Raw genomic sequence first — 24,779 nt, 5'->3', positions numbered from 1 at the left:
GGACCAGGATGGTCTCGATCTCTTGACCTCGTGATCCACCCGCCTCGACCTCCCAAAGTGCTGGGATTACAGGCTTGAGCCACCGCGCCCGGCCCCGTTGTTTTGTTTTTAAGCAAAATCTGGGCATGAAACTCTAATTGTGAGCCATCCTCCTACGGGAGGCTGAGAAGGATGGATGGCTTGAGCCCAGGAGGTGGAGGCAAGCCTGTGCCAAACCCCATCTAAAGAAAAGGAATCTAAATTAGCCAGGTGTACTTGCACGGCCCCTGGGGCCCCAGCTTCCTGGAGGGCTGAGGTGGCAGGATGGCCTGAGCCCGGGAGGCAGAGGTTGCAGTGACCCTTGATCATTCCACTGCACTCCAGCCTGGGCGACAGAAACAGAGCATGTCTCGGAGGAAACATCTGTTTCTCTCAAAAATGGAACTGTGGGCGGGGCCGAGGGGCTAACGCCTGTAATCCTAGCACTTTAGGAGGCCGAGGTGGGTGGATCACCTGAGGTCAGGAGTTCAAGCCACGGCTACCAAGAGGCGGCAGCCCTGCAGGCAAAGCCACAAGGCACCTGTCAAGAGCAGAGGTCATGGCCACCGTTTTGGGGGATGGGACGCTAGAGGGAGTCTGCGCGTCGACCTTCTGGAAGGCCAAACCATGATCCCATCAGCTCTCCCTCCTAGTAAGGGAAGCATTGTGAGAAAGTTGGCCAAAGCTTGAGCGGAGAAACATTCCTCAGCACAACGTTCTTCTCCACTCCACGGCGCCAACGTTCCCGTGCCTGCCTTTCCTCAAATAAGGGCAGTCGGGCCAGAGTTTCCATGGGAAATCACGAGCGTCCACTTGTCAGTTCTCATTTGGCGCCTGCTGACTTATTTCTGTCTCCTAGTCTTAGAAAATCTGTAACGGGCACCACCCAGGTTTCTTCCCTTCATAAGGAAAAAGAGAGGTCACGGAGGTAGCTACATGGCCAGGACCCGGGGACTTTAGGAATGGACTAGAGGGCAGGGCAAAGACATCGCTTCCAAAAGCGTCTGGAACTCCATGGAGCCGACGTTGAGGAGTCAAATCGACCTTTTCTCCTTTTCTCTTTTAATCCCACTTTCCTCCGAATGCTGGGAATTCCCCCCCCAACCCCCCTTCCCGCACAACGTCCGTTCCAGGTCACGAGTTGCTATCCCGTGTTGGTTCTTCTTTCTCGGATTTCTGTGGCGCTGTGTTGTTATTGTCTATTTTCCTCCCAAGAAGTTTCAGTCTGTGTTTTATGGAATCCACAGATGCGGAACCCGCGAACATGGAGGGCCAACGATGGAACCCAAGAAGGATGTGTTGAGGCTCATCCCCCCTCGAGGGCGCAGCAGTCCACCTGGCGTGGACCCTCCCGATTGGCTGCATTGTACTGACACGGAATGAATTCCTACGGGGGCTGGGCAGCCCAGCAGCCAAGGGGGTCAGGGTCTGAGCCGTGGGCGGGCCTAGGGCTGCCTATATAAGGCCGAGCCCTGGCAGCTGCGCTTCATTCCCTGTTGGACAGCTCACCGCAGAGGTCGCTCCAGGCTGTGGCTCCACATCCCGAGGACCAGAAGCGGATCTGCTCAGCTGTCTGCAAGGACCGGACCGGCGTTCTAGAGCCGGTGGCCCCCTCGCGCCCCGCTATCCCCCCTTTCCCCGCCCCGCTCCCCAGGCCGCGCAGAGGATTCGGCCGCTCCGAGTTCGCTGACTCCACACCGCGAGGCCTGTGGTGTGCGAGGAGCAGCGCCACAGAACCAGTGGCCCGCTGCTCCGAGGGCCGAGCTCGCTCCAGGCTGTGACTCAACATCCCGAGGCCTGCCTGGCGACCGGGCAGCCAGGGAGGACCGGCGCCCCTAGACTTCACCTCCCGCTGCCCAAGGACATATCTGCGACCGGCCGACCAGGGACAGCGACGCCTGCCCAGATCTGGTGAGATGGCGGCAGGCTCGACTACGCTGCACGCAGTGGAGAAGCTGCAGGTGCGTCTGGCAACTAAGACGGACCCGAAGAAGCTAGGGAAATATCTGCAGAAACTCTCCGCCTTGCCCGTGACGGCAGACATCCTGGCGGAGACTCGAATCCGAAAGACCGTGAAGGGCCTGCGGAAGCACCAGCACGTGGGCCCCATTGCCAGAGACTTAGCGGCCCGGTGGAAGAAGCTGCTTCTCGTGGACCCAAACTCCAGGCCCGGGCCCGACCCACAGGACCGGGAGGAGAGCTCTTCCCGAGAGCGCTTCGGGGAGGCCCTTCGGGACCAAGAAAAGGCCTGGGGCTTCCCGGAAAACGGGACGGCCCCCAGGAGTCGATCTCACAGCCCTGAGCACAGACGGACAGCACGCACAGCACCTACGGGGCTCCGGAGACCTGAGCGAAGCTCCCCCAGCCGCCAGGACGGAGCCCAGAGAAAGCGCCCCAGAAATGCCTCCGCGGATTCCCGCCCCAATCGGGCCCCTCAGTCAGGGCGCCCCGGACCTCTCCCGGTGAGCGAGGGCCTGGAGCCCGGGCAGCAAACCGGAAGAGGCCACGCTGACACCGCTCAGGGCCTGCCCCCGCTCGCTGGAGGCTGCCAGGGCCAACCCCAGGACGAAGCGGTCGGGGGCCGCAGAAAGAAGCGCAAATCCTCCCGCCGGGAAGAACGCCCTGTGGGTGCCCAGGGCCGTGGGCAGTCTCCCCCCGCTTCCCTCATGGAGACATCCTCCGGGGCCTGCACCAGAGGGGAATCCCCAAGGCCGTCCCCCCGGGAAAGCCCCAGGGACACACCGCCCTCTGCTAGCGCCGGGACACAGAAGGAAGGAGGGCGCGCCAGCGGCAGCGGCCAGCGTCTCCCCGCCTGGGCGGTGGCTCCAGACCGCCACCCGGAGAGGCCTAGGCACAGACACTCGCACAAGAAGAGGCCAGGTCTAGACGGCCCGGACCCACGAAAGGGGACACACGGCCTCTCCCCCGGGGTCAAACAGCAGCTTTCCGGCGAACCCGGGACTCGAGAGGGGAAGCCACGCACTGCTCACTTGGACGCAGTAGCCGCGGGCTCCCTCTCTGACGCGGAGGAGGGAGAGGGGGCTGAGGAATGCCAGCAGCCCGCTCTGTCCTTTGAACAATACCTCACCTACGACCAGCCGCAGAAGAAGGGGAAAAAGACCGCGAAATCTTCCGGCACCGCTCGTGGAGATCAACGACGGAGAGCAAGCCGTTCCAAGGGCACCGCTGAGTCCCGGGCTTCGCCTCCGAAATTGCCTCCTGTCAAGGAAAGCCACTCCCCGAGGCCACAGGCGGCCGGTGCCGATTCCTCCGGGCGGAAAACCGTGCTCAGCCACGGCTTCTCAGAGCTGTGGGACCTCTCAGAGCCCTGGATGCAGGCCAACTACGATCTGCTCTCCGCCTATGAGTCCGTGACCGCCCAGACACAGACAGAACCGGCACTCTCCGCACCGACGTTCCCGGAGGAAACCGGTTCCCCGGGACGCAGAAAGAACGCCAAGATGCAGGTGTACTCCGGCTCCAGGCCTGCCCGCCAGCCCCGGTGGCTGACCTTGCGCCAGCAGTGCGTCCGGGCGCTTAGAGACAACCCCGACGTCCTGGGCCGAGCGGGACGCGTCCCCTCTTGGGTTTTTGAACTCGTCCTGGAGGGCTGTACGCCTGACCAGCTGTATCGCAGAGAGAAAAACAATCACGCGCTCATGGGAGAGACAGACGGATTATGGAGGATTCACTGCCTCCGGGACTTCAAGGGAGAAAACCCGCAGGAGCACGAGTCTTGGCGGGAGCTGTACCTGCGTCTTCGGCACGCCCGAGAGCAGCGGCTGCGTGTAGTGACGACCAAGATCCGGGCTGCACGTGACAACGAGCCCAACGGCCGACAGACGAAGATGATCTCTTTCAACTCGGTGGCCGAGCCGCCTAACGGTGCTCCGAGGAGGCAAGAGAAGTCTGCAGGAGCTGCCGACCCCGAAAATGGCAACATCAACCCAGATCCGCATCCCACGGAAAGCAGCCACCCGCCCTCTAGGGAGGGCGGCGGGGCAGGCAGCGGCCTTCCCAGGCGCCCCGAGAAGCGGGCCTACGCCTGCCTGAGCTGGAGCAGCGCGCGGGCGACGCCCGAGGCCAAAATCCGGAAACAGGCTGCAAAGAAAGTGGCCCCGCTGATGGCCAAGGCCATTCGAGACTACAAGAGAGCAATCTTACGACGATAATCTCAAGACTCCTCTTACAGATGGAATCGAAGGGGAGGAGGACCAATGCCAAGTCCATGCGGGTTAAGGAACGCAGCTCCCAACGGACACCAGAACCTTTGGCTGGGTGCAAAGCTGCGCTTCTGAATTCTGCCGGTGTCCACGGCTGGCCCTGGGATTTGGCCTCCCTCCCATACCCAGCCACTGCCTCCCTGCTGGGAGGACACCTCAGAATTCAGAAGACGTGAACGCTTTCAGATCGATTCCGCTTTGGTGGTGAACTGATCGCTCTCTAAATCATGCCCTAGTTAAAATCATCGACGAGGTAGAATTCCCTATATTTTGGTTTTTAAATCATCAGCTAGATAATTACTCTTTAGACACAAACTCACCAGGCATTAGTTAACACTGACAAATCCCACGACATAAATGGTTTTTTTGTTGTTGCTGTTGTTTTGTTTTTTAGCAAAACCTGGGCATGAAACTCTAATTGTGAGCCATCCTCCTACGGGAGGCTGAGAAGGGTGGGTGGCTTGAGCCCAGGAGGTGGAGACAAGCCTGGGCGGAACCCCACCTATAGAAGAGGAATCTAAATTAACCAGGTGTGCTGGCACGGCCCCTGGGGCCCCAGCTTCTTGGAGGGCTGAGGTGGCAGGATGGCCTGAGCCCGGGAGGCACAGGTTCCAGTGACCCTTGATCGTTCTACTGCACTCCAGCCTGGGCGACAGAAACAGAGCATGTCTCAGAGGAAACCGCTGTTTCTTTGAAAAATGGAACTGTGGACTGGGCGCAAGGGCTCACGCCTGTAACCCTAGCACTTTGGGAGGCCGAGGTGGGTGGATCACCTGAGGTCAGGAGTCCAAGACTAGCCTAGCCATCACGGTGAAACTCCATCTTGAAAAAAAGTCTTGAAAATTAACAACGATATTCAGGACTTGAACTCAGATCTGGAACAAGTAAATGTAATTAACATTTATAGAACTCTGCACTTTAAATATACAAAATATACACTCTTATCAGTACCACATCATATCAACTTAGAAGTTTAAAAGAAATCTTGGTTGGCTCCTTGTTTGCTATTCTCTTCCCTCATTTTCTTTCATGTCTCCATTATTAAGGACAATTATAGGCATACCCATATTTAGACTGCATTCTAGCCCGGGCAATAAAGCAATACCCCCATCCTCTCTCCTTCTTCCTCTTTCTCTTTCTTCCTCTTCTTTATTCTTTAAAAAAATAAATAAATAAAAAATAAAAATAAAAATCGGGAAACAACAGATGCTGGAGAGGATGTGGAGAAATAGGAACACTTTTACACTGTTGGTGGGAATGTAAATTAATTCAACCATTGTGGAAGACAGTGTGGCAATTCCTCAAGGACCTAAAAATAGAAATCCCTTTTGACCCAGCAATCCCATTACTGGGTAAATATCCAAAGGATTATAAATCATTCTACTATAAGGACACGTGCACACGAATGTTCATTGCAGCACTGTTTACAATAGCAAAGACTTGGAACCAACCCAAAAAAAAAAAAAAAAAGAAAAAAAGTCAACAAGAAGAAGAAGAAGAAAAGGAACTGCGGGATTTCATCAAACAGTGGCAATAACCGCTACCTTTGTTAAGTCAGACTACTTTCACTAAGCACCAAAGAGAATCGTTTCCAATCTTTTCACCCAGAACCCCTATGGAAGAATGGCAGAAACTTCATCACTTTATCTAATTGGCCTCTGAATCAAGAAATCTAAAGCCACCAATCAGAGTCTCTAATTACCATGAGATGACCAGGGTAACATCCTTCGGTTCAGATCACATGAGCTTCGGCCGGCTTTGCTAAACCTTTAGTTTTTAACTGAGGGCATGGGTTGGCATCATACGGACGGGCAATTGCAGGTCCCTGTGTCAGATACCTCCCGACCCTCCCCCACACACACCCTTGAGTAAATCTGATTTCCTTGATGAGATTTCCTGATGCCTACAGTTAGTGAGAAGCCAAGAGACAGACAGAAAGGCCTATCCCACAAAGCAGAACCAAGCAAGGACAGTAAAAGAGATCAAACTCCTATGCCCCTGGGAGGGGTGGGGGGCAGTAGAACAGGTGGTGGGAAGCTTCTGGAATCAGGCATCAGAGCAGATGCCAGTGCAAGAGGGAAGGGGCCTTCAAGGCTGAAGAACACGAAGGAAGCCAGGACAGGCAGCCGCAGGGGTGCTGCTCCGTGAGGATGACGTCTTTTTTCTGGGGAAAGAAAGATGTGATGCAAGCAGGGACTGTATACAATTCAGGGGAGACTCCCTGAACCTCCCCCCCTACCCCGCCCGCCCAGCAAGGGACACACAAGGCCAGTCTCTATTTCTTCACGGCAATACAAGAGCGGGTCTGTGGTGTCCCGCAAAACTTATGAGAGAGCCAAATCTCCTCCTCGTGGCACAAGAGCCACACGTTCTTCCTGGAGGTGGAGTAGCCACTGATCACCCTGCAGCTTCTCCCCGCTCCCACCGAGACATTCCAGTCCCCTGGACTCAAATCCGCTGGCAACAGCCTTCCTTTGTGGAAAAGGTTTCCCCTCCCAAAACACAAAACAAACAGGATACAAGCAAACACAACTCAAAACATGAAGAGCTAGCTCAAGCCCCTCACAGCTCACCTATGCGCCCACTGTCACGCTACTGACAATGGCGTCTGCCCCCACTGAACTCATTCATGACTGCAGAACCTGACTGACAAGCTTTAGCGGGTCACGGCTCCCACCGAGACACGCCCTCTCGAAGAAAGAACTAGATAACAAACCCCCACACAATAGATAAACCTAAACCAAATAGAATTCAGCACCCACCTGTGGATCCTACTGTCACATTACCACACTGACAAAAAACAGTTCAATCCTCTGCTGACCTGTCTACAGAATAATCCTCATTCGGAGCGCTCCGCAAGCACTGCCAGCGTTGCACCGGGATCCCCTTGCTGAGGTAGCTCGACGTCAGGAAACAGAGCAGATGTACCTGGTTTTCCTACATATCACGGAGAGTTAATTCTCAGAAAAGGCTTACCACCGGAATCCTCGTCCCCTGATTCTCGGGCTATTAGATTTTCTTTCTTCAGAAATACACACACACGCACAGACACACACACAGATGCGCACACACACACACACACACACACACACACAAACACAGATGCATACACACGCACAGAGAAAGAGACCAAAAGTCACAGGAGCATTAGAAAATGAGGCGAAATCACCATCCAGAGGAGAAACAATAGCCAGCACCGTAGACACTTCCAGTGGTACTGCTGTCCTTATTCTGACTAAAAGATGAGAGTGGAACTCGGCTGCAGGGACCGTTGTTGCAGCAACGGTCAGACGAAGATGATCTTTTTCAACTCGGTGGCCGAGCCGCCTTATGATGCTCCGAGGAGGCAAGAGAAGTCTGCAGGAGCCGCTGACCCCGAAAATGGCAACATCAACCCAGATCCGCATCCCACAAAAAGCAGCCACCCTCCCTCTCGCAGGGGCGGCGGGGGCGGTGGGGGCGGCAGTGGCCTCCCCAGGCTCCCCGAGAAGGGGGCCTATGCCTGCCTGAGCTGCAGCAATGCTCAGAAGACGCCTGAGGCCAAAATCCGGAAACAGGCTGCAAAGAAAGTGGCCCCGCTGATGGCCAAGGCCATTCGCGACTACAAGAGAACATTCTTCCGACGATAAACACAAGACTCCTCTTACAGATGGAATCCAAGGGGAGGAGGACCAATGCCAAGTCAATGCGGGTTAAGGAACGAAACTTCCAACAGACACCACAAACTTTGGCTGGGTGCAAAGTTACGCTTCTGAATTCTGCAGGTGTCCACCGCTGGCCCTGGGATTTGGCCTCCCATACCCAGCCACTGCCTCCCTGCTGGGAGGACACCTCCGAATTCAGAGGATGTGAACACTTTCAGATCCATTCCACTTTGGTGGTTAACTCATCACTTTTTAAATCATGTAAGAGTTAAAATCATCAACGAGGTACAAGATGTAGAATTCCCTATTTTCTGGTTTTTAAATCATGAACTAGATCATTCCTTTTTAGACACAAACTCACGAGGCATTAGTTAACACTGACAAATCTCACTATAGAAATGGTTTTTTGTTGTTTTGTTGTTTTGTTTTGTTTTGTTTTTTGAGACGGAGTTTCACTCCTGTTACCCAGGCTGGAGTGCAATGGCACGATCTCGGCTCACCGCAACCTCCGCCTCCTGGGTTCAGGCAATTCTCCTGCCTCAGCCTCCTGAGTAGCTCGGGTTACAGGCACGTGCCACTAGGCCCAGCTACTATTTTTTTTTTTTTTTTTTTTTTGTATTTTTAGTAGAGACGGGGTTTTACCATGTGGACCAGGATGGTCTCGATCTCTTGACCTCGTGATCCACCCGCCTCGACCTCCCAAAGTGCTGGGATTACAGGCTTGAGCCACCGCGCCCGGCCCCGTTGTTTTGTTTTTAAGCAAAATCTGGGCATGAAACTCTAATTGTGAGCCATCCTCCTACGGGAGGCTGAGAAGGATGGATGGCTTGAGCCCAGGAGGTGGAGGCAAGCCTGTGCCAAACCCCATCTAAAGAAAAGGAATCTAAATTAGCCAGGTGTACTTGCACGGCCCCTGGGGCCCCAGCTTCCTGGAGGGCTGAGGTGGCAGGATGGCCTGAGCCCGGGAGGCAGAGGTTGCAGTGACCCTTGATCATTCCACTGCACTCCAGCCTGGGCGACAGAAACAGAGCATGTCTCGGAGGAAACATCTGTTTCTCTCAAAAATGGAACTGTGGGCGGGGCCGAGGGGCTAAGCCTGTAATCCTAGCACTTTAGGAGGCCGAGGTGGGTGGATCACCTGAGGTCAGGAGTTCAAGCCACGGCTACCAAGAGGCGGCAGCCCTGCAGGCAAAGCCACAAGGCACCTGTCAAGAGCAGAGGTCATGGCCACCGTTTTGGGGGATGGGACGCTAGAGGGAGTCTGCGCGTCGACCTTCTGGAAGGCCAAACCATGATCCCATCAGCTCTCCTTCCTAGTAAGGGAAGCATTGTGAGAAAGTTGGCCAAAGCTTGAGCGGAGAAACATTCCTCAGCACAACGTTCTTCTCCACTCCACGGCGCCAACGTTCCCGTGCCTGCCTTTCCTCAAATAAGGGCAGTCGGGCCAGAGTTTCCATGGGAAATCACGAGCGTCCACTTGTCAGTTCTCATTTGGCGCCTGCTGACTTATTTCTGTCTCCTAGTCTTAGAAAATCTGTAACGGGCACCACCCAGGTTTCTTCCCTTCATAAGGAAAAAGAGAGGTCACGGAGGTAGCTACATGGCCAGGACCCGGGGACTTTAGGAATGGACTAGAGGGCAGGGCAAAGACATCGCTTCCAAAAGCGTCTGGAACTCCATGGAGCCGACGTTGAGGAGTCAAATCGACCTTTTCTCCTTTTCTCTCTTAATGCCACTTTCCTCCGAATGCTGGGAATTCCCCCCCCAACCCCCCTTCCCGCACAACGTCCGTTCCAGGTCACGAGTTGCTATCCCGTGTTGGTTCTTCTTTCTCGGATTTCTGTCGCGCTGTGTTGTTATTGTCTATTTTCCTCCCAAGAAGTTTCAGTCTGTGTTTTATGGAATCCACAGATGCGGAACCCGCGAACATGGAGGGCCAACGATGGAACCCAAGAAGGATGTGTTGAGGCTCATCCCCCCTCGAGGGCGCAGCAGTCCACCTGGCGTGGACCCTCCCGATTGGCTGCATTGTACTGACACGGAATGAATTCCTACGGGGGCTGGGCAGCCCAGCAGCCAAGGGGGTCAGGGTCTGAGCCGTGGGCGGGCCTAGGGCTGCCTATATAAGGCCGAGCCCTGGCAGCTGCGCTTCATTCCCTGTTGGACAGCTCACCGCAGAGGTCGCTCCAGGCTGTGGCTCCACATCCCGAGGACCAGAAGCGGATCTGCTCAGCTGTCTGCAAGGACCGGACCGGCGTTCTAGAGCCGGTGGCCCCCTCGCGCCCCGCTATCCCCCCTTTCCCCGCCCCGCTCCCCAGGCCGCGCGGAGGATTCGGCCGCTCCGAGTTCGCTGACTCCACACCGCGAGGCCTGTGGTGTGCGAGGAGCAGCGCCACAGAACCAGTGGCCCGCTGCTCCGAGGGCCGAGCTCGCTCCAGGCTGTGACTCAACATCCCGAGGCCTGCCTGGCGACCGGGCAGCCAGGGAGGACCGGCGCCCCTAGACTTCACCTCCCGCTGCCCAAGGACATATCTGCGACCGGCCGACCAGGGACAGCGACGCCTGCCCAGATCTGGTGAGATGGCGGCAGGCTCGACTACGCTGCACGCAGTGGAGAAGCTGCAGGTGCGTCTGGCAACTAAGACGGACCCGAAGAAGCTAGGGAAATATCTGCAGAAACTCTCCGCCTTGCCCGTGACGGCAGACATCCTGGCGGAGACTCGAATCCGAAAGACCGTGAAGGGCCTGCGGAAGCACCAGCACGTGGGCCCCATTGCCAGAGACTTAGCGGCCCGGTGGAAGAAGCTGCTTCTCGTGGACCCAAACTCCAGGCCCGGGCCCGACCCACAGGACCGGGAGGAGAGCTCTTCCCGAGAGCGCTTCGGGGAGGCCCTTCGGGACCAAGAAAAGGCCTGGGGCTTCCCGGAAAACGGGACGGCCCCCAGGAGTCGATCTCACAGCCCTGAGCACAGACGGACAGCACGCACAGCACCTACGGGGCTCCGGAGACCTGAGCGAAGCTCCCCCAGCCGCCAGGACGGAGCCCAGAGAAAGCGCCCCAGAAATGCCTCCGCGGATTCCCGCCCCAATCGGGCCCCTCAGTCAGGGCGCCCCGGACCTCTCCCGGTGAGCGAGGGCCTGGAGCCCGGGCAGCAAACCGGAAGAGGCCACGCTGACACCGCTCAGGGCCTGCCCCCGCTCGCTGGTGGCTGCCAGGGCCAACCCCAGGACGAAGCGGTCGGGGGCCGCAGAAAGAAGCGCAAATCCTCCCGCCGGGAAGAACGCCCTGTGGGTGCCCAGGGCCGTGGGCAGTCTCCCCCCGCTTCCCTCATGGAGACATCCTCCGGGGCCTGCACCAGAGGGGAATCCCCAAGGCCGTCCCCCCGGGAAAGCCCCAGGGACACACCGCCCTCTGCTAGCGCCGGGACACAGAAGGAAGGAGGGCGCGCCAGCGGCAGCGGCCAGCGTCTCCCCGCCTGGGCGGTGGCTCCAGACCGCCACCCGGAGAGGCCTAGGCACAGACACTCGCACAAGAAGAGGCCAGGTCTAGACGGCCCGGACCCACGAAAGGGGACACACGGCCTCTCCCCCGGGGTCAAACAGCAGCTTTCCGGCGAACCCGGGACTCGAGAGGGGAAGCCACGCACTGCTCACTTGGACGCAGTAGCCGCGGGCTCCCTCTCTGACGCGGAGGAGGGAGAGGGGGCTGAGGAATGCCAGCAGCCCGCTCTGTCCTTTGAACAATACCTCACCTACGACCAGCCGCAGAAGAAGGGGAAAAAGACCGCGAAATCTTCCGGCACCGCTCGTGGAGATCAACGACGGAGAGCAAGCCGTTCCAAGGGCACCGCTGAGTCCCGGGCTTCGCCTCCGAAATTGCCTCCTGTCAAGGAAAGCCACTCCCCGAGGCCACAGGCGGCCGGTGCCGATTCCTCCGGGCGGAAAACCGTGCTCAGCCACGGCTTCTCAGAGCTGTGGGACCTCTCAGAGCCCTGGATGCAGGCCAACTACGATCTGCTCTCCGCCTATGAGTCCGTGACCGCCCAGACACAGACAGAACCGGCACTCTCCGCACCGACGTTCCCGGAGGAAACCGGTTCCCCGGGACGCAGAAAGAACGCCAAGATGCAGGTGTACTCCGGCTCCAGGCCTGCCCGCCAGCCCCGGTGGCTGACCTTGCGCCAGCAGTGCGTCCGGGCGCTTAGAGACAACCCCGACGTCCTGGGCCGAGCGGGACGCGTCCCCTCTTGGGTTTTTGAACTCGTCCTGGAGGGCTGTACGCCTGACCAGCTGTATCGCAGAGAGAAAAACAATCACGCGCTCATGGGAGAGACAGACGGATTATGGAGGATTCACTGCCTCCGGGACTTCAAGGGAGAAAACCCGCAGGAGCACGAGTCTTGGCGGGAGCTGTACCTGCGTCTTCGGCACGCCCGAGAGCAGCGGCTGCGTGTAGTGACGACCAAGATCCGGGCTGCACGTGACAACGAGCCCAACGGCCGACAGACGAAGATGATCTCTTTCAACTCGGTGGCCGAGCCGCCTAACGGTGCTCCGAGGAGGCAAGAGAAGTCTGCAGGAGCTGCCGACCCCGAAAATGGCAACATCAACCCAGATCCGCATCCCACGGAAAGCAGCCACCCGCCCTCTAGGGAGGGCGGCGGGGCAGGCAGCGGCCTTCCCAGGCGCCCCGAGAAGCGGGCCTACGCCTGCCTGAGCTGGAGCAGCGCGCGGGCGACGCCCGAGGCCAAAATCCGGAAACAGGCTGCAAAGAAAGTGGCCCCGCTGATGGCCAAGGCCATTCGAGACTACAAGAGAGCAATCTTACGACGATAATCTCAAGACTCCTCTTACAGATGGAATCGAAGGGGAGGAGGACCAATGCCAAGTCCATGCGGGTTAAGGAACGCAGCTCCCAACGGACACCAGAACCTTTGGCTGGGTGCAAAGCTGCGCTTCTGAATTCTGCCGGTGTCCACGGCTGGCCCTGGGATTTGGCCTCCCTCCCATACCCAGCCACTGCCTCCCTGCTGGGAGGACACCTCAGAATTCAGAAGACGTGAACGCTTTCAGATCGATTCCGCTTTGGTGGTGAACTGATCGCTCTCTAAATCATGCCCTAGTTAAAATCATCGACGAGGTAGAATTCCCTATATTTTGGTTTTTAAATCATCAGCTAGATAATTACTCTTTAGACACAAACTCACCAGGCATTAGTTAACACTGACAAATCCCACGACATAAATGGTTTTTTTGTTGTTGCTGTCGTTTTGTTTTTTAGCAAAACCTGGGCATGAAACTCTAATTGTGAGCCATCCTCCTACGGGAGGCTGAGAAGGGTGGGTGGCTTGAGCCCAGGAGGTGGAGACAAGCCTGGGCGGAACCCCACCTATAGAAGAGGAATCTAAATTAACCAGGTGTGCTGGCACGGCCCCTGGGGCCCCAGCTTCTTGGAGGGCTGAGGTGGCAGGATGGCCTGAGCCCGGGAGGCACAGGTTCCAGTGACCCTTGATCGTTCTACTGCACTCCAGCCTGGGCGACAGAAACAGAGCATGTCTCAGAGGAAACCGCTGTTTCTTTGAAAAATGGAACTGTGGACTGGGCGCAAGGGCTCACGCCTGTAACCCTAGCACTTTGGGAGGCCGAGGTGGGTGGATCACCTGAGGTCAGGAGTCCAAGACCAGCCTAGCCATCACGGTGAAACTCCATCTTGAAAAAAAGTCTTGAAAATTAACAACGATATTCAGGACTTGAACTCAGATCTGGAACAAGTAAATGTAATTAACATTTATAGAACTCTGCACTTTAAATATACAAAATATACACTCTTATCAGTACCACATCATATCAACTTAGAAGTTTAAAAGAAATCTTGGTTGGCTCCTTGTTTGCTATTCTCTTCCCTCATTTTCTTTCATGTCTCCATTATTAAGGACAATTATAGGCATACCCATATTTAGACTGCATTCTAGCCCGGGCAATAAAGCAATACCCCCATCCTCTCTCCTTCTTCCTCTTTCTCTTTCTTCCTCTTCTTTATTCTTTAAAAAAATAAATAAATAAAAAATAAAAATAAAAATCGGGAAACAACAGATGCTGGAGAGGATGTGGAGAAATAGGAACACTTTTACACTGTTGGTGGGAATGTAAATTAATTCAACCATTGTGGAAGACAGTGTGGCAATTCCTCAAGGACCTAAAAATAGAAATCCCTTTTGACCCAGCAATCCCATTACTGGGTAAATATCCAAAGGATTATAAATCATTCTACTATAAGGACACGTGCACACGAATGTTCACTGCAGCACTGTTTACAATAGCAAAGACTTGGAACCAACCCAAAAAAAAAAAAAAAAGAAAAAAAGTCAACAAGAAGAAGAAGAAGAAAAGGAACTGCGGGATTTCATCAAACAGTGGCAATAACCGCTACCTTTGTTAAGTCAGACTACTTTCACTAAGCACCAAAGAGAATCGTTTCCAATCTTTTCACCCAGAACCCCTATGGAAGAATGGCAGAAACTTCATCACTTTATCTAATTGGCCTCTGAATCAAGAAATCTAAAGCCACCAATCAGAGTCTCTAATTACCATGAGATGACCAGGGTAACATCCTTCGGTTCAGATCACATGAGCTTCGGCCGGCTTTGCTAAACCTTTAGTTTTTAACTGAGGGCATGGGTTGGCATCATACGGACGGGCAATTGCAGGTCCCTGTGTCAGATACCTCCCGACCCTCCCCCACACACACCCTTGAGTAAATCTGATTTCCTTGATGAGATTTCCTGATGCCTACAGTTAGTGAGAAGCCAAGAGACAGACAGAAAGGCCTATCCCACAAAGCAGAACCAAGCAAGGACAGTAAAAGAGATCAAACTCCTATGCCCCTGGGAGGGGTGGGGGGCAGTAGAACAGGTGGTGGGAAGCTTCTGGAATCAGGCATCAGAGCAGATGCCAGTGCAAGAGGGAAGGGGCCTTCAAGGCTGAAGAACACGAAGGAAGCCAGGACAGGCAGCCGCAGGGGTGCTGCTCCGTGAGGATGACGTCTTTTTTCTGGGGAAAGAAAGATGTGATGCAAGCAGGGACTGTATACAATTCAGGGGAGACTCCCTGAACCTCCCCCCCTACCCCGCCCGCCCAGCAAGGGACACACAAGGCCAGTCTCTATTTCTTCACGGCAATACAAGAGCGGGTCTGTGGTGTCCCGCAAAACTTATGAGAGAGCCAAATCTCCTCCTCGTGGCACAAGAGCCACACGTTCTTCCTGGAGGTGGAGTAGCCACTGATCACCCTGCAGCTTCTCCCCGCTCCCACCGAGACATTCCAGTCCCCTGGACTCAAATCCGCTGGCAACAGCCTTCCTTTGTGGAAAAGGTTTCCCCTCCCAAAACACAAAACAAACAGGATACAAGCAAACACAACTCAAAACATGAAGAGCTAGCTCAAGCCCCTCACAGCTCACCTATGCGCCCACTGTCACGCTACTGACAATGGCGTCTGCCCCCACTGAACTCATTCATGACTGCAGAACCTGACTGACAAGCTTTAGCGGGTCACGGCTCCCACCGAGACACGCCCTCTCGAAGAAAGAACTAGATAACAAACCCCCACACAATAGATAAACCTAAACCAAATAGAATTCAGCACCCACCTGTGGATCCTACTGTCACATTACCACACTGACAAAAAACAGTTCAATCCTCTGCTGACCTGTCTACAGAATAATCCTCATTCGGAGCGCTCCGCAAGCACTGCCAGCGTTGCACCGGGATCCCCTTGCTGAGGTAGCTCGACGTCAGGAAACAGAGCAGATGTACCTGGTTTTCCTACATATCACGGAGAGTTAATTCTCAGAAAAGGCTTACCACCGGAATCCTCGTCCCCTGATTCTCGGGCTATTAGATTTTCTTTCTTCAGAAATACACACACACGCACAGACACACACACAGATGCACACACACACACACACACACACACACACAAACACAGATGCATACACACGCACAGAGAAAGAGACCAAAAGTCACAGGAGCATTAGAAAATGAGGCGAAATCACCATCCAGAGGAGAAACAATAGCCAGCACCGTAGACACTTCCAGTGGTACTGCTGTCCTTATTCTGACTAAAAGATGAGAGTGGAACTCGGCTGCAGGGACCGTTGTTGCAGCAACGGTCAGACGAAGATGATCTTTTTCAACTCGGTGGCCGAGCCGCCTTATGATGCTCCGAGGAGGCAAGAGAAGTCTGCAGGAGCCGCTGACCCCGAAAATGGCAACATCAACCCAGATCCGCATCCCACAAAAAGCAGCCACCCTCCCTCTCGCAGGGGCGGCGGGGGCGGTGGGGGCGGCAGTGGCCTCCCCAGGCTCCCCGAGAAGGGGGCCTATGCCTGCCTGAGCTGCAGCAATGCTCAGAAGACGCCTGAGGCCAAAATCCGGAAACAGGCTGCAAAGAAAGTGGCCCCGCTGATGGCCAAGGCCATTCGCGACTACAAGAGAACATTCTTCCGACGATAAACACAAGACTCCTCTTACAGATGGAATCCAAGGGGAGGAGGACCAATGCCAAGTCAATGCGGGTTAAGGAACGAAACTTCCAACAGACACCACAAACTTTGGCTGGGTGCAAAGTTACGCTTCTGAATTCTGCAGGTGTCCACCGCTGGCCCTGGGATTTGGCCTCCCATACCCAGCCACTGCCTCCCTGCTGGGAGGACACCTCCGAATTCAGAGGATGTGAACACTTTCAGATCCATTCCACTTTGGTGGTTAACTCATCACTTTTTAAATCATGTAAGAGTTAAAATCATCAACGAGGTACAAGATGTAGAATTCCCTATTTTCTGGTTTTTAAATCATGAACTAGATCATTCCTTTTTAGACACAAACTCACGAGGCATTAGTTAACACTGACAAATCTCACTATAGAAATGGTTTTTTGTTGTTTTGTTGTTTTGTTTTGTTTTGTTTTTTGAGACGGAGTTTCACTCCTGTTACCCAGGCTGGAGTGCAATGGCACGATCTCGGCTCACCGCAACCTCCGCCTCCTGGGTTCAGGCAATTCTCCTGCCTCAGCCTCCTGAGTAGCTCGGGTTACAGGCACGTGCCACTAGGCCCAGCTACTATTTTTTTTTTTTTTTTTTTTTGTATTTTTAGTAGAGACGGGGTTTTACCATGTGGACCAGGATGGTCTCGATCTCTTGACCTCGTGATCCACCCGCCTCGACCTCCCAAAGTGCTGGGATTACAGGCTTGAGCCACCGCGCCCGGCCCCGTTGTTTTGTTTTTAAGCAAAATCTGGGCATGAAACTCTAATTGTGAGCCATCCTCCTACGGGAGGCTGAGAAGGATGGATGGCTTGAGCCCAGGAGGTGGAGGCAAGCCTGTGCCAAACCCCATCTAAAGAAAAGGAATCTAAATTAGCCAGGTGTACTTGCACGGCCCCTGGGGCCCCAGCTTCCTGGAGGGCTGAGGTGGCAGGATGGCCTGAGCCCGGGAGGCAGAGGTTGCAGTGACCCTTGATCATTCCACTGCACTCCAGCCTGGGCGACAGAAACAGAGCATGTCTCGGAGGAAACATCTGTTTCTCTCAAAAATGGAACTGTGGGCGGGGCCGAGGGGCTAACGCCTGTAATCCTAGCACTTTAGGAGGCCGAGGTGGGTGGATCACCTGAGGTCAGGAGTTCAAGCCACGGCTACCAAGAGGCGGCAGCCCTGCAGGCAAAGCCACAAGGCACCTGTCAAGAGCAGAGGTCATGGCCACCGTTTTGGGGGATGGGACGCTAGAGGGAGTCTGCGCGTCGACCTTCTGGAAGGCCAAACCATGATCCCATCAGCTCTCCTTCCTAGTAAGGGAAGCATTGTGAGAAAGTTGGCCAAAGCTTGAGCGGAGAAACATTCCTCAGCACAACGTTCTTCTCCACTCCACGGCGCCAACGTTCCCGTGCCTGCCTTTCCTCAAATAAGGGCAGTCGGGCCAGAGTTTCCATGGGAAATCACGAGCGTCCACTTGTCAGTTCTCATTTGGCGCCTGCTGACTTATTTCTGTCTCCTAGTCTTAGAAAATCTGTAACGGGCACCACCCAGGTTTCTTCCCTTCATAAGGAAAAAGAGAGGTCACGGAGGTAGCTACATGGCCAGGACCCGGGGACTTTAGGAATGGACTAGAGGGCAGGGCAAAGACATCGCTTCCAAAAGCGTCTGGAACTCCATGGAGCCGACGTTGAGGAGTCAAATCGACCTTTTCTCCTTTTCTCTCTTAATCCCACTTTCCTCCGAATGCTGGGAATTCCCCCCCCAACCCCCCTTCCCGCACAACGTCCGTTCCAGGTCACGAGTTGCTATCCCGTGTTGGTTCTTCTTTCTCGGATTTCTGTGGCGCTGTGTTGTTATTGTCTATTTTCCTCCCAAGAAGTTTCAGTCTGTGTTTTATGGAATCCACAGATGCGGAACCCGCGAACATGGAGGGCCAACGATGGAACCCAAGAAGGATGTGTTGAGGCTCATCCCCCCTCGAGGGCGCAGCAGTCCACCTGGCGTGGACCCTCCCGATTGGCTGCATTGTACTGACACGGAATGAATTCCTACGGGGGCTGGGCAGCCCAGCAGCCAAGGGGGTCAGGGTCTGAGCCGTGGGCGGGCCTAGGGCTGCCTATATAAGGCCGAGCCCTGGCAGCTGCGCTTCATTCCCTGTTGGACAGCTCACCGCAGAGGTCGCTCCAGGCTGTGGCTCCACATCCCGAGGACCAGAAGCGGATCTGCTCAGCTGTCTGCAAGGACCGGACCGGCGTTCTAGAGCCGGTGGCCCCCTCGCGCCCCGCTATCCCCCCTTTCCCCGCCCCGCTCCCCAGGCCGCGCGGAGGATTCGGCCGCTCCGAGTTCGCTGACTCCACACCGCGAGGCCTGTGGTGTGCGAGGAGCAGCGCCACAGAACCAGTGGCCCGCTGCTCCGAGGGCCGAGCTCGCTCCAGGCTGTGACTCAACATCCCGAGGCCTGCCTGGCGACCGGGCAGCCAGGGAGGACCGGCGCCCCTAGACTTCACCTCCCGCTGCCCAAGGACATATCTGCGACCGGCCGACCAGGGACAGCGACGCCTGCCCAGATCTGGTGAGATGGCGGCAGGCTCGACTACGCTGCACGCAGTGGAGAAGCTGCAGGTGCGTCTGGCAACTAAGACGGACCCGAAGAAGCTAGGGAAATATCTGCAGAAACTCTCCGCCTTGCCCGTGACGGCAGACATCCTGGCGGAGACTCGAATCCGAAAGACCGTGAAGGGCCTGCGGAAGCACCAGCACGTGGGCCCCATTGCCAGAGACTTAGCGGCCCGGTGGAAGAAGCTGCTTCTCGTGGACCCAAACTCCAGGCCCGGGCCCGACCCACAGGACCGGGAGGAGAGCTCTTCCCGAGAGCGCTTCGGGGAGGCCCTTCGGGACCAAGAAAAGGCCTGGGGCTTCCCGGAAAACGGGACGGCCCCCAGGAGTCGATCTCACAGCCCTGAGCACAGACGGACAGCACGCACAGCACCTACGGGGCTCCGGAGACCTGAGCGAAGCTCCCCCAGCCGCCAGGACGGAGCCCAGAGAAAGCGCCCCAGAAATGCCTCCGCGGATTCCCGCCCCAATCGGGCCCCTCAGTCAGGGCGCCCCGGACCTCTCCCGGTGAGCGAGGGCCTGGAGCCCGGGCAGCAAACCGGAAGAGGCCACGCTGACACCGCTCAGGGCCTGCCCCCGCTCGCTGGAGGCTGCCAGGGCCAACCCCAGGACGAAGCGGTCGCGGGCCGAAGAAAGAAGCGCAAATCCTCCCGCCGGGAAGAACGCCCTGTGGGTGCCCAGGGCCGTGGGCAGTCTCCCGCTTCCCTCATGGGGACATCCTCCGGGGCCTGCACCAGAGGGGAATCCCCAAGGCCGTCCCCCCGGGAAAGCCCCAGGGACACACCGCCCTCTGCTAGCGCCGGGACACAGAAGGAAGGAGGGCGCGCCAGCGGCAGCGGCCAGCGTCTCCCCGCCTGGGCGGTGGCTCCAGACGGCCACCCGGAGAGGCCTAGGCACAGACACTCGCACAAGAAGAGGCCAGGTCTAGACGGCCCGGACCCACGAAAGGGGACACACGGCCTCTCCCCCGGGGTCAAACAGCAGCTTTCCGGCGAACCCGGGACTCGAGAGGGGAAGCCACGCACTGCTCACTTGGACGCAGTAGCCGCGGGCTCCCTCTCTGACGCGGAGGAGGGAGAGGGGGCCGAGGAATGCCAGCAGCCCGCTCTGTCCTTTGAACAATACCTCACCTACGACCAGCCGCAGAAGAAGGGGAAAAAGACCGCGAAATCTGCCGGCACCGCTCGTGGAGATCAACGACGGAGAGCAAGCCGTTCCAAGGGCACCGCTGAGTCCCGGGCTTCGCCTCCGAAATTGCCTCCTGTCAAGGAAAGCCACTCCCCGAGGCCACAGGCGGCCGGTGCCGATTCCTCCGGGCGGAAAACCGTGCTCAGCCACGGCTTCTCAGAGCTGTGGGACCTCTCAGAGCCCTGGATGCAGGCCAACTACGATCTGCTCTCCGCCTATGAGTCCGTGACCGCCCAGACACAGACAGAACCGGCACTCTCCGCACCGACGTTCCCGGAGGAAACCGGTTCCCCGGGACGCAGAAAGAACGCCAAGATGCAGGTGTACTCCGGCTCCAGGCCTGCCCGCCAGCCCCGGTGGCTGACCTTGCGCCAGCAGTGCGTCCGGGCGCTTAGAGACAACCCCGACGTCCTGGGCCGAGCGGGACGCGTCCCCTCTTGGGTTTTTGAACTCGTCCTGGAGGGCTGTACGCCTGACCAGCTGTATCGCAGAGAGAAAAACAATCACGCGCTCATTGGAGAGACAGACGGATTATGGAGGATTCACTGCCTCCGGGACTTCAAGGGAGAAAACCCGCAGGAGCACGAGTCTTGGCGGGAGCTGTACCTGCGTCTTCGGCACGCCCGAGAGCAGCGGCTGCGTGTAGTGACGACCAAGATCCGGGCTGCACGTGACAACGAGCCCAACGGCCGACAGACGAAGATGATCTCTTTCAACTCGGTGGCCGAGCCGCCTAACGGTGCTCCGAGGAGGCAAGAGAAGTCTGCAGGAGCTGCCGACCCCGAAAATGGCAACATCAACCCAGATCCGCGTCCCACGGAAAGCAGCCACCCGCCCTCTAGGGAGGGCGGCGGGGCAGGCAGCGGCCTTCCCAGGCGCCCCGAGAAGCGGGCCTACGCCTGCCTGAGCTGGAGCAGCGCGCGGGCGACGCCCGAGGCCAAAATCCGGAAACAGGCTGCAAAGAAAGTGGCCCCGCTGATGGCCAAGGCCATTCGAGACTACAAGAGAGCAATCTTACGACGATAATCTCAAGACTCCTCTTACAGATGGAATCGAAGGGGAGGAGGACCAATGCCAAGTCCATGCGGCTTAAGGAACGCAGCTCCCAACGGACACCAGAACCTTTGGCTGGGTGCAAAGCTGCGCTTCTGAATTCTGCCGGTGTCCACGGCTGGCCCTGGGATTTGGCCTCCCTCCCATACCCAGCCGCTGCCTCCCTGCTGGGAGGACACCTCAGAATTCAGAAGATGTGAACGCTTTCAGATCGATTCCGCTTTGGTGGTGAACTGATCGCTCTCTAAATCATGCCCTAGTTAAAATCATCGACGAGGTAGAATTCCCTATATTTTGGTTTTTAAATCATCAGCTAGATAATTACTCTTTAGACACAAACTCACCAGGCATTAGTTAACACTGACAAATCCCACGACATAAATGGTTTTTTTGTTGTTGCTGTCGTTTTGTTTTTTAGCAAAACCTGGGCATGAAACTCTAATTGTGAGCCATCCTCCTACGGGAGGCTGAGAAGGGTGGGTGGCTTGAGCCCAGGAGGTGGAGACAAGCCTGGGCGGAACCCCACCTATAGAAGAGGAATCTAAATTAACCAGGTGTGCTGGCACGGCCCCTGGGGCCCCAGCTTCTTGGAGGGCTGAGGTGGCAGGATGGCCTGAGCCCGGGAGGCACAGGTTCCAGTGACCCTTGATCGTTCTACTGCACTCCAGCCTGGGCGACAGAAACAGAGCATGTCTCAGAGGAAACCGCTGTTTCTTTGAAAAATGGAACTGTGGACTGGGCGCAAGGGCTCACGCCTGTAACCCTAGCACTTTGGGAGGCCGAGGTGGGTGGATCACCTGAGGTCAGGAGTCCAAGACCAGCCTAGCCATCACGGTGAAACACCATCTTGAAAAAAAGTCTTGAAAATTAACAACGATATTCAGGACTTGAACTCAGATCTGGAACAAGTAAATGTAATTAACATTTATAGAACTCTGCACTTTAAATATACAAAACATACACTCTTATCAGTACCACATCATATCAACTTAGAAGTTTAAAAGAAATCTTGGTTGGCTCCTTGTTTGCTATTCTCTTCCCTCATTTTCTTTCATGTCTCCATTATTAAGGACAATTATAGGCATACCCATATTTAGACTGCATTCTAGCCCGGGCAATAAAGCAATACCCCCATCCTCTCTCCTTCTTCCTCTTTCTCTTTCTTCCTCTTCTTTATTCTTTAAAAAAAAAATAAATAAATAAAAAATAAAAATAAAAATAAAAATAAAAATCGGGAAACAACAGATGCTGGAGAGGATGTGGAGAAATAGGAACACTTTTACACTGTTGGTGGGAATGTAAATTAATTCAACCATTGTGGAAGACAGTGTGGCAATTCCTCAAGGACCTAAAAATAGAAATCCCTTTTGACCCAGCAATCCCATTACTGGGTAAATATCCAAAGGATTATAAATCATTCTACTATAAGGACACGTGCACACGAATGTTCACTGCAGCACTGTTTACAATAGCAAAGAGTTGGAACCAACCCAAAAAAAAAAAAAAAAAAGTCAACAAGAAGAAGAAGAAGAAAAGAAACTGCGGGATTTCATCAAACAGTGGCGATAACCGCTACCTTTGTTAAGTCAGACTACTTTCACTAAGCACCAAAGAGAATCGTTTCCAATCTTTTCACCCAGAACCCCTATGGAAGAATGGCAGAAACTTCATCACTTTATCTAATTGGCCTCTGAATCAAGAAATCTAAAGCCACCAATCAGAGTTTCTAATTACCATGAGATGACCAGGGTAACATCCTTCGGTTCAGATCACATGAGCTTCGGCCGGCTTTGCTAAACCTTTAGTTTTTAACTGAGGGCATGGGTTGGCATCATACGGACGGGCAATTGCAGGTCCCTGTGTCAGATACCTCCCGACCCTCCCCCACACACACCCTTGAGTAAATCTGATTTCCTTGATGAGATTTCCTGATGCCTACAGTTAGGGAGAAGCCAAGAGACAGACAGAAAGGCCTATCCCACAAAGCAGAACCAAGCAAGGACAGTAAAAGAGATCAAACTCCTATGCCCCTGGGGGGGTGGGGGGCAGTAGAACAGGTGGTGGGAAGCTTCTGGAATCAGGCATCAGAGCAGATGCCAGTGCAAGAGGGAAGGGGCCTTCAAGGCTGAAGAACACGAAGGAAGCCAGGACAGGCAGCCGCAGGGGTGCTGCTCCGTGAGGATGACGTCTTTTTTCTGGGGAAAGAAAGATGTGATGCAAGCAGGGACTGTATACAATTCAGGGGAGACTCCCTGAACCCCGCCCGCCCAGCAAGGGACACACAAGGCCAGTCTCTATTTCTTCACGGCAATACAAGAGCGGGTCTGTGGTGTCCCGCAAAACTTATGAGAGAGCCAAATCTCCTCCTCGTGGCACAAGAGCCACACGTTCTTCCTGGAGGTGGAGTAGCCACTGATCACCCTGCAGCTTCTCCCCGCTCCCACCGAGACATTCCAGTCCCCTGGACTCAAATCCGCTGGCAACAGCCTTCCTTTGTGGAAAAGGTTTCCCCTCCCAAAACACAAAACAAACAGGATACAAGCAAACACAACTCAAAACATGAAGAGCTAGCTCAAGCCCCTCACAGCTCACCTATGCGCCCACTGTCACGCTACTGACAATGGCGTCTGCCCCCACTGAACTCATTCATGACTGCAGAACCTGACTGACAAGCTTTAGCGGGTCACGGCTCCCACCGAGACACGCCCTCTCGAAGAAAGAACTAGATAACAAACCCCCACACAATAGATAAACCTAAACCAAATAGAATTCAGCACCCACCTGTGGATCCTACTGTCACATTACCACACTGACAAGAAACAGTTCAATCCTCTGCTGACCTGTCTACAGAATAATCCTCATTCGGAGCGCTCCGCAAGCACTGCCAGCGTTGCACCGGGATCCCCTTGCTGAGGTAGCTCGACGTCAGGAAACAGAGCAGATGTACCTGGTTTTCCTACATATCACGGAGAGTTAATTCTCAGAAAAGGCTTACCACCGGAATCCTCGTCCCCTGATTCTCGGGCTATTAGGATTTTCTTTCTTCAGAAATACACACACACGCACAGACACACACACAGATGCACACACACACACACACACACACACACACACACAGATGCATACACACGCACAGAGAAAGAGACCAAAAGTCACAGGAGCATTAGAAAATGAGGCGAAATCACCATCCAGAGGAGAAACAATAGCCAGCACCGTAGACACTTCCAGTGGTACTGCTGTCCTTATTCTGACTAAAAGATGAGAGTGGAACTCGGCTGCAGGGACCGTTGTTGCAGCAACGGTCAGACGAAGATGATCTTTTTCAACTCGGTGGCCGAGCCGCCTTATGATGCTCCGAGGAGGCAAGAGAAGTCTGCAGGAGCCGCTGACCCCGAAAATGGCAACATCAACCCAGATCCGCATCCCACAAAAAGCAGCCACCCTCCCTCTCGCAGGGGCGGCGGGGGCGGCGGGGGCGGCAGTGGCCTTCCCAGGCTCCCCGAGAA

General features: G+C 55.3%; 3 protein-coding genes across 3 annotated transcripts; all 3 read left to right on the top strand.

The window, feature by feature from the left end:
- The first annotated feature begins 1,934 nt into the window (after nt 1-1,934).
- LOC141580921 (elongin-A3-like) lies at nt 1,935-4,190 on the top strand. The gene is made up of 2 exons (XM_074384258.1): nt 1,935-2,642; nt 3,210-4,190. The coding sequence occupies exons 1-2, from the start codon at nt 1,935-1,937 to the stop codon at nt 4,188-4,190; spliced, it is 1,689 nt and encodes a 562-aa protein (XP_074240359.1).
- A 6,275-nt stretch (nt 4,191-10,465) lies between these two features.
- LOC141580920 (elongin-A3-like) lies at nt 10,466-12,721 on the top strand. Its single transcript, XM_074384257.1, has 2 exons — nt 10,466-11,173; nt 11,741-12,721. Exons 1-2 carry the CDS (start codon nt 10,466-10,468, stop codon nt 12,719-12,721), a joined length of 1,689 nt encoding a protein of 562 aa, XP_074240358.1.
- A 6,272-nt stretch (nt 12,722-18,993) lies between these two features.
- On the top strand, nt 18,994-21,246 carry LOC141580919 (elongin-A3-like). Its single transcript, XM_074384256.1, has 2 exons — nt 18,994-19,701; nt 20,266-21,246. Exons 1-2 carry the CDS (start codon nt 18,994-18,996, stop codon nt 21,244-21,246), a joined length of 1,689 nt encoding a protein of 562 aa, XP_074240357.1.
- The last annotated feature ends 3,533 nt before the right edge of the window (nt 21,247-24,779 follow it).

Source organism: Saimiri boliviensis, chromosome 13 (assembly GCF_048565385.1).
Source record: "Saimiri boliviensis isolate mSaiBol1 chromosome 13, mSaiBol1.pri, whole genome shotgun sequence".
Lineage (NCBI taxonomy): Eukaryota > Metazoa > Chordata > Mammalia > Primates > Cebidae > Saimiri > Saimiri boliviensis.
This window is presented reverse-complemented; position numbering and strand designations above follow the sequence as displayed.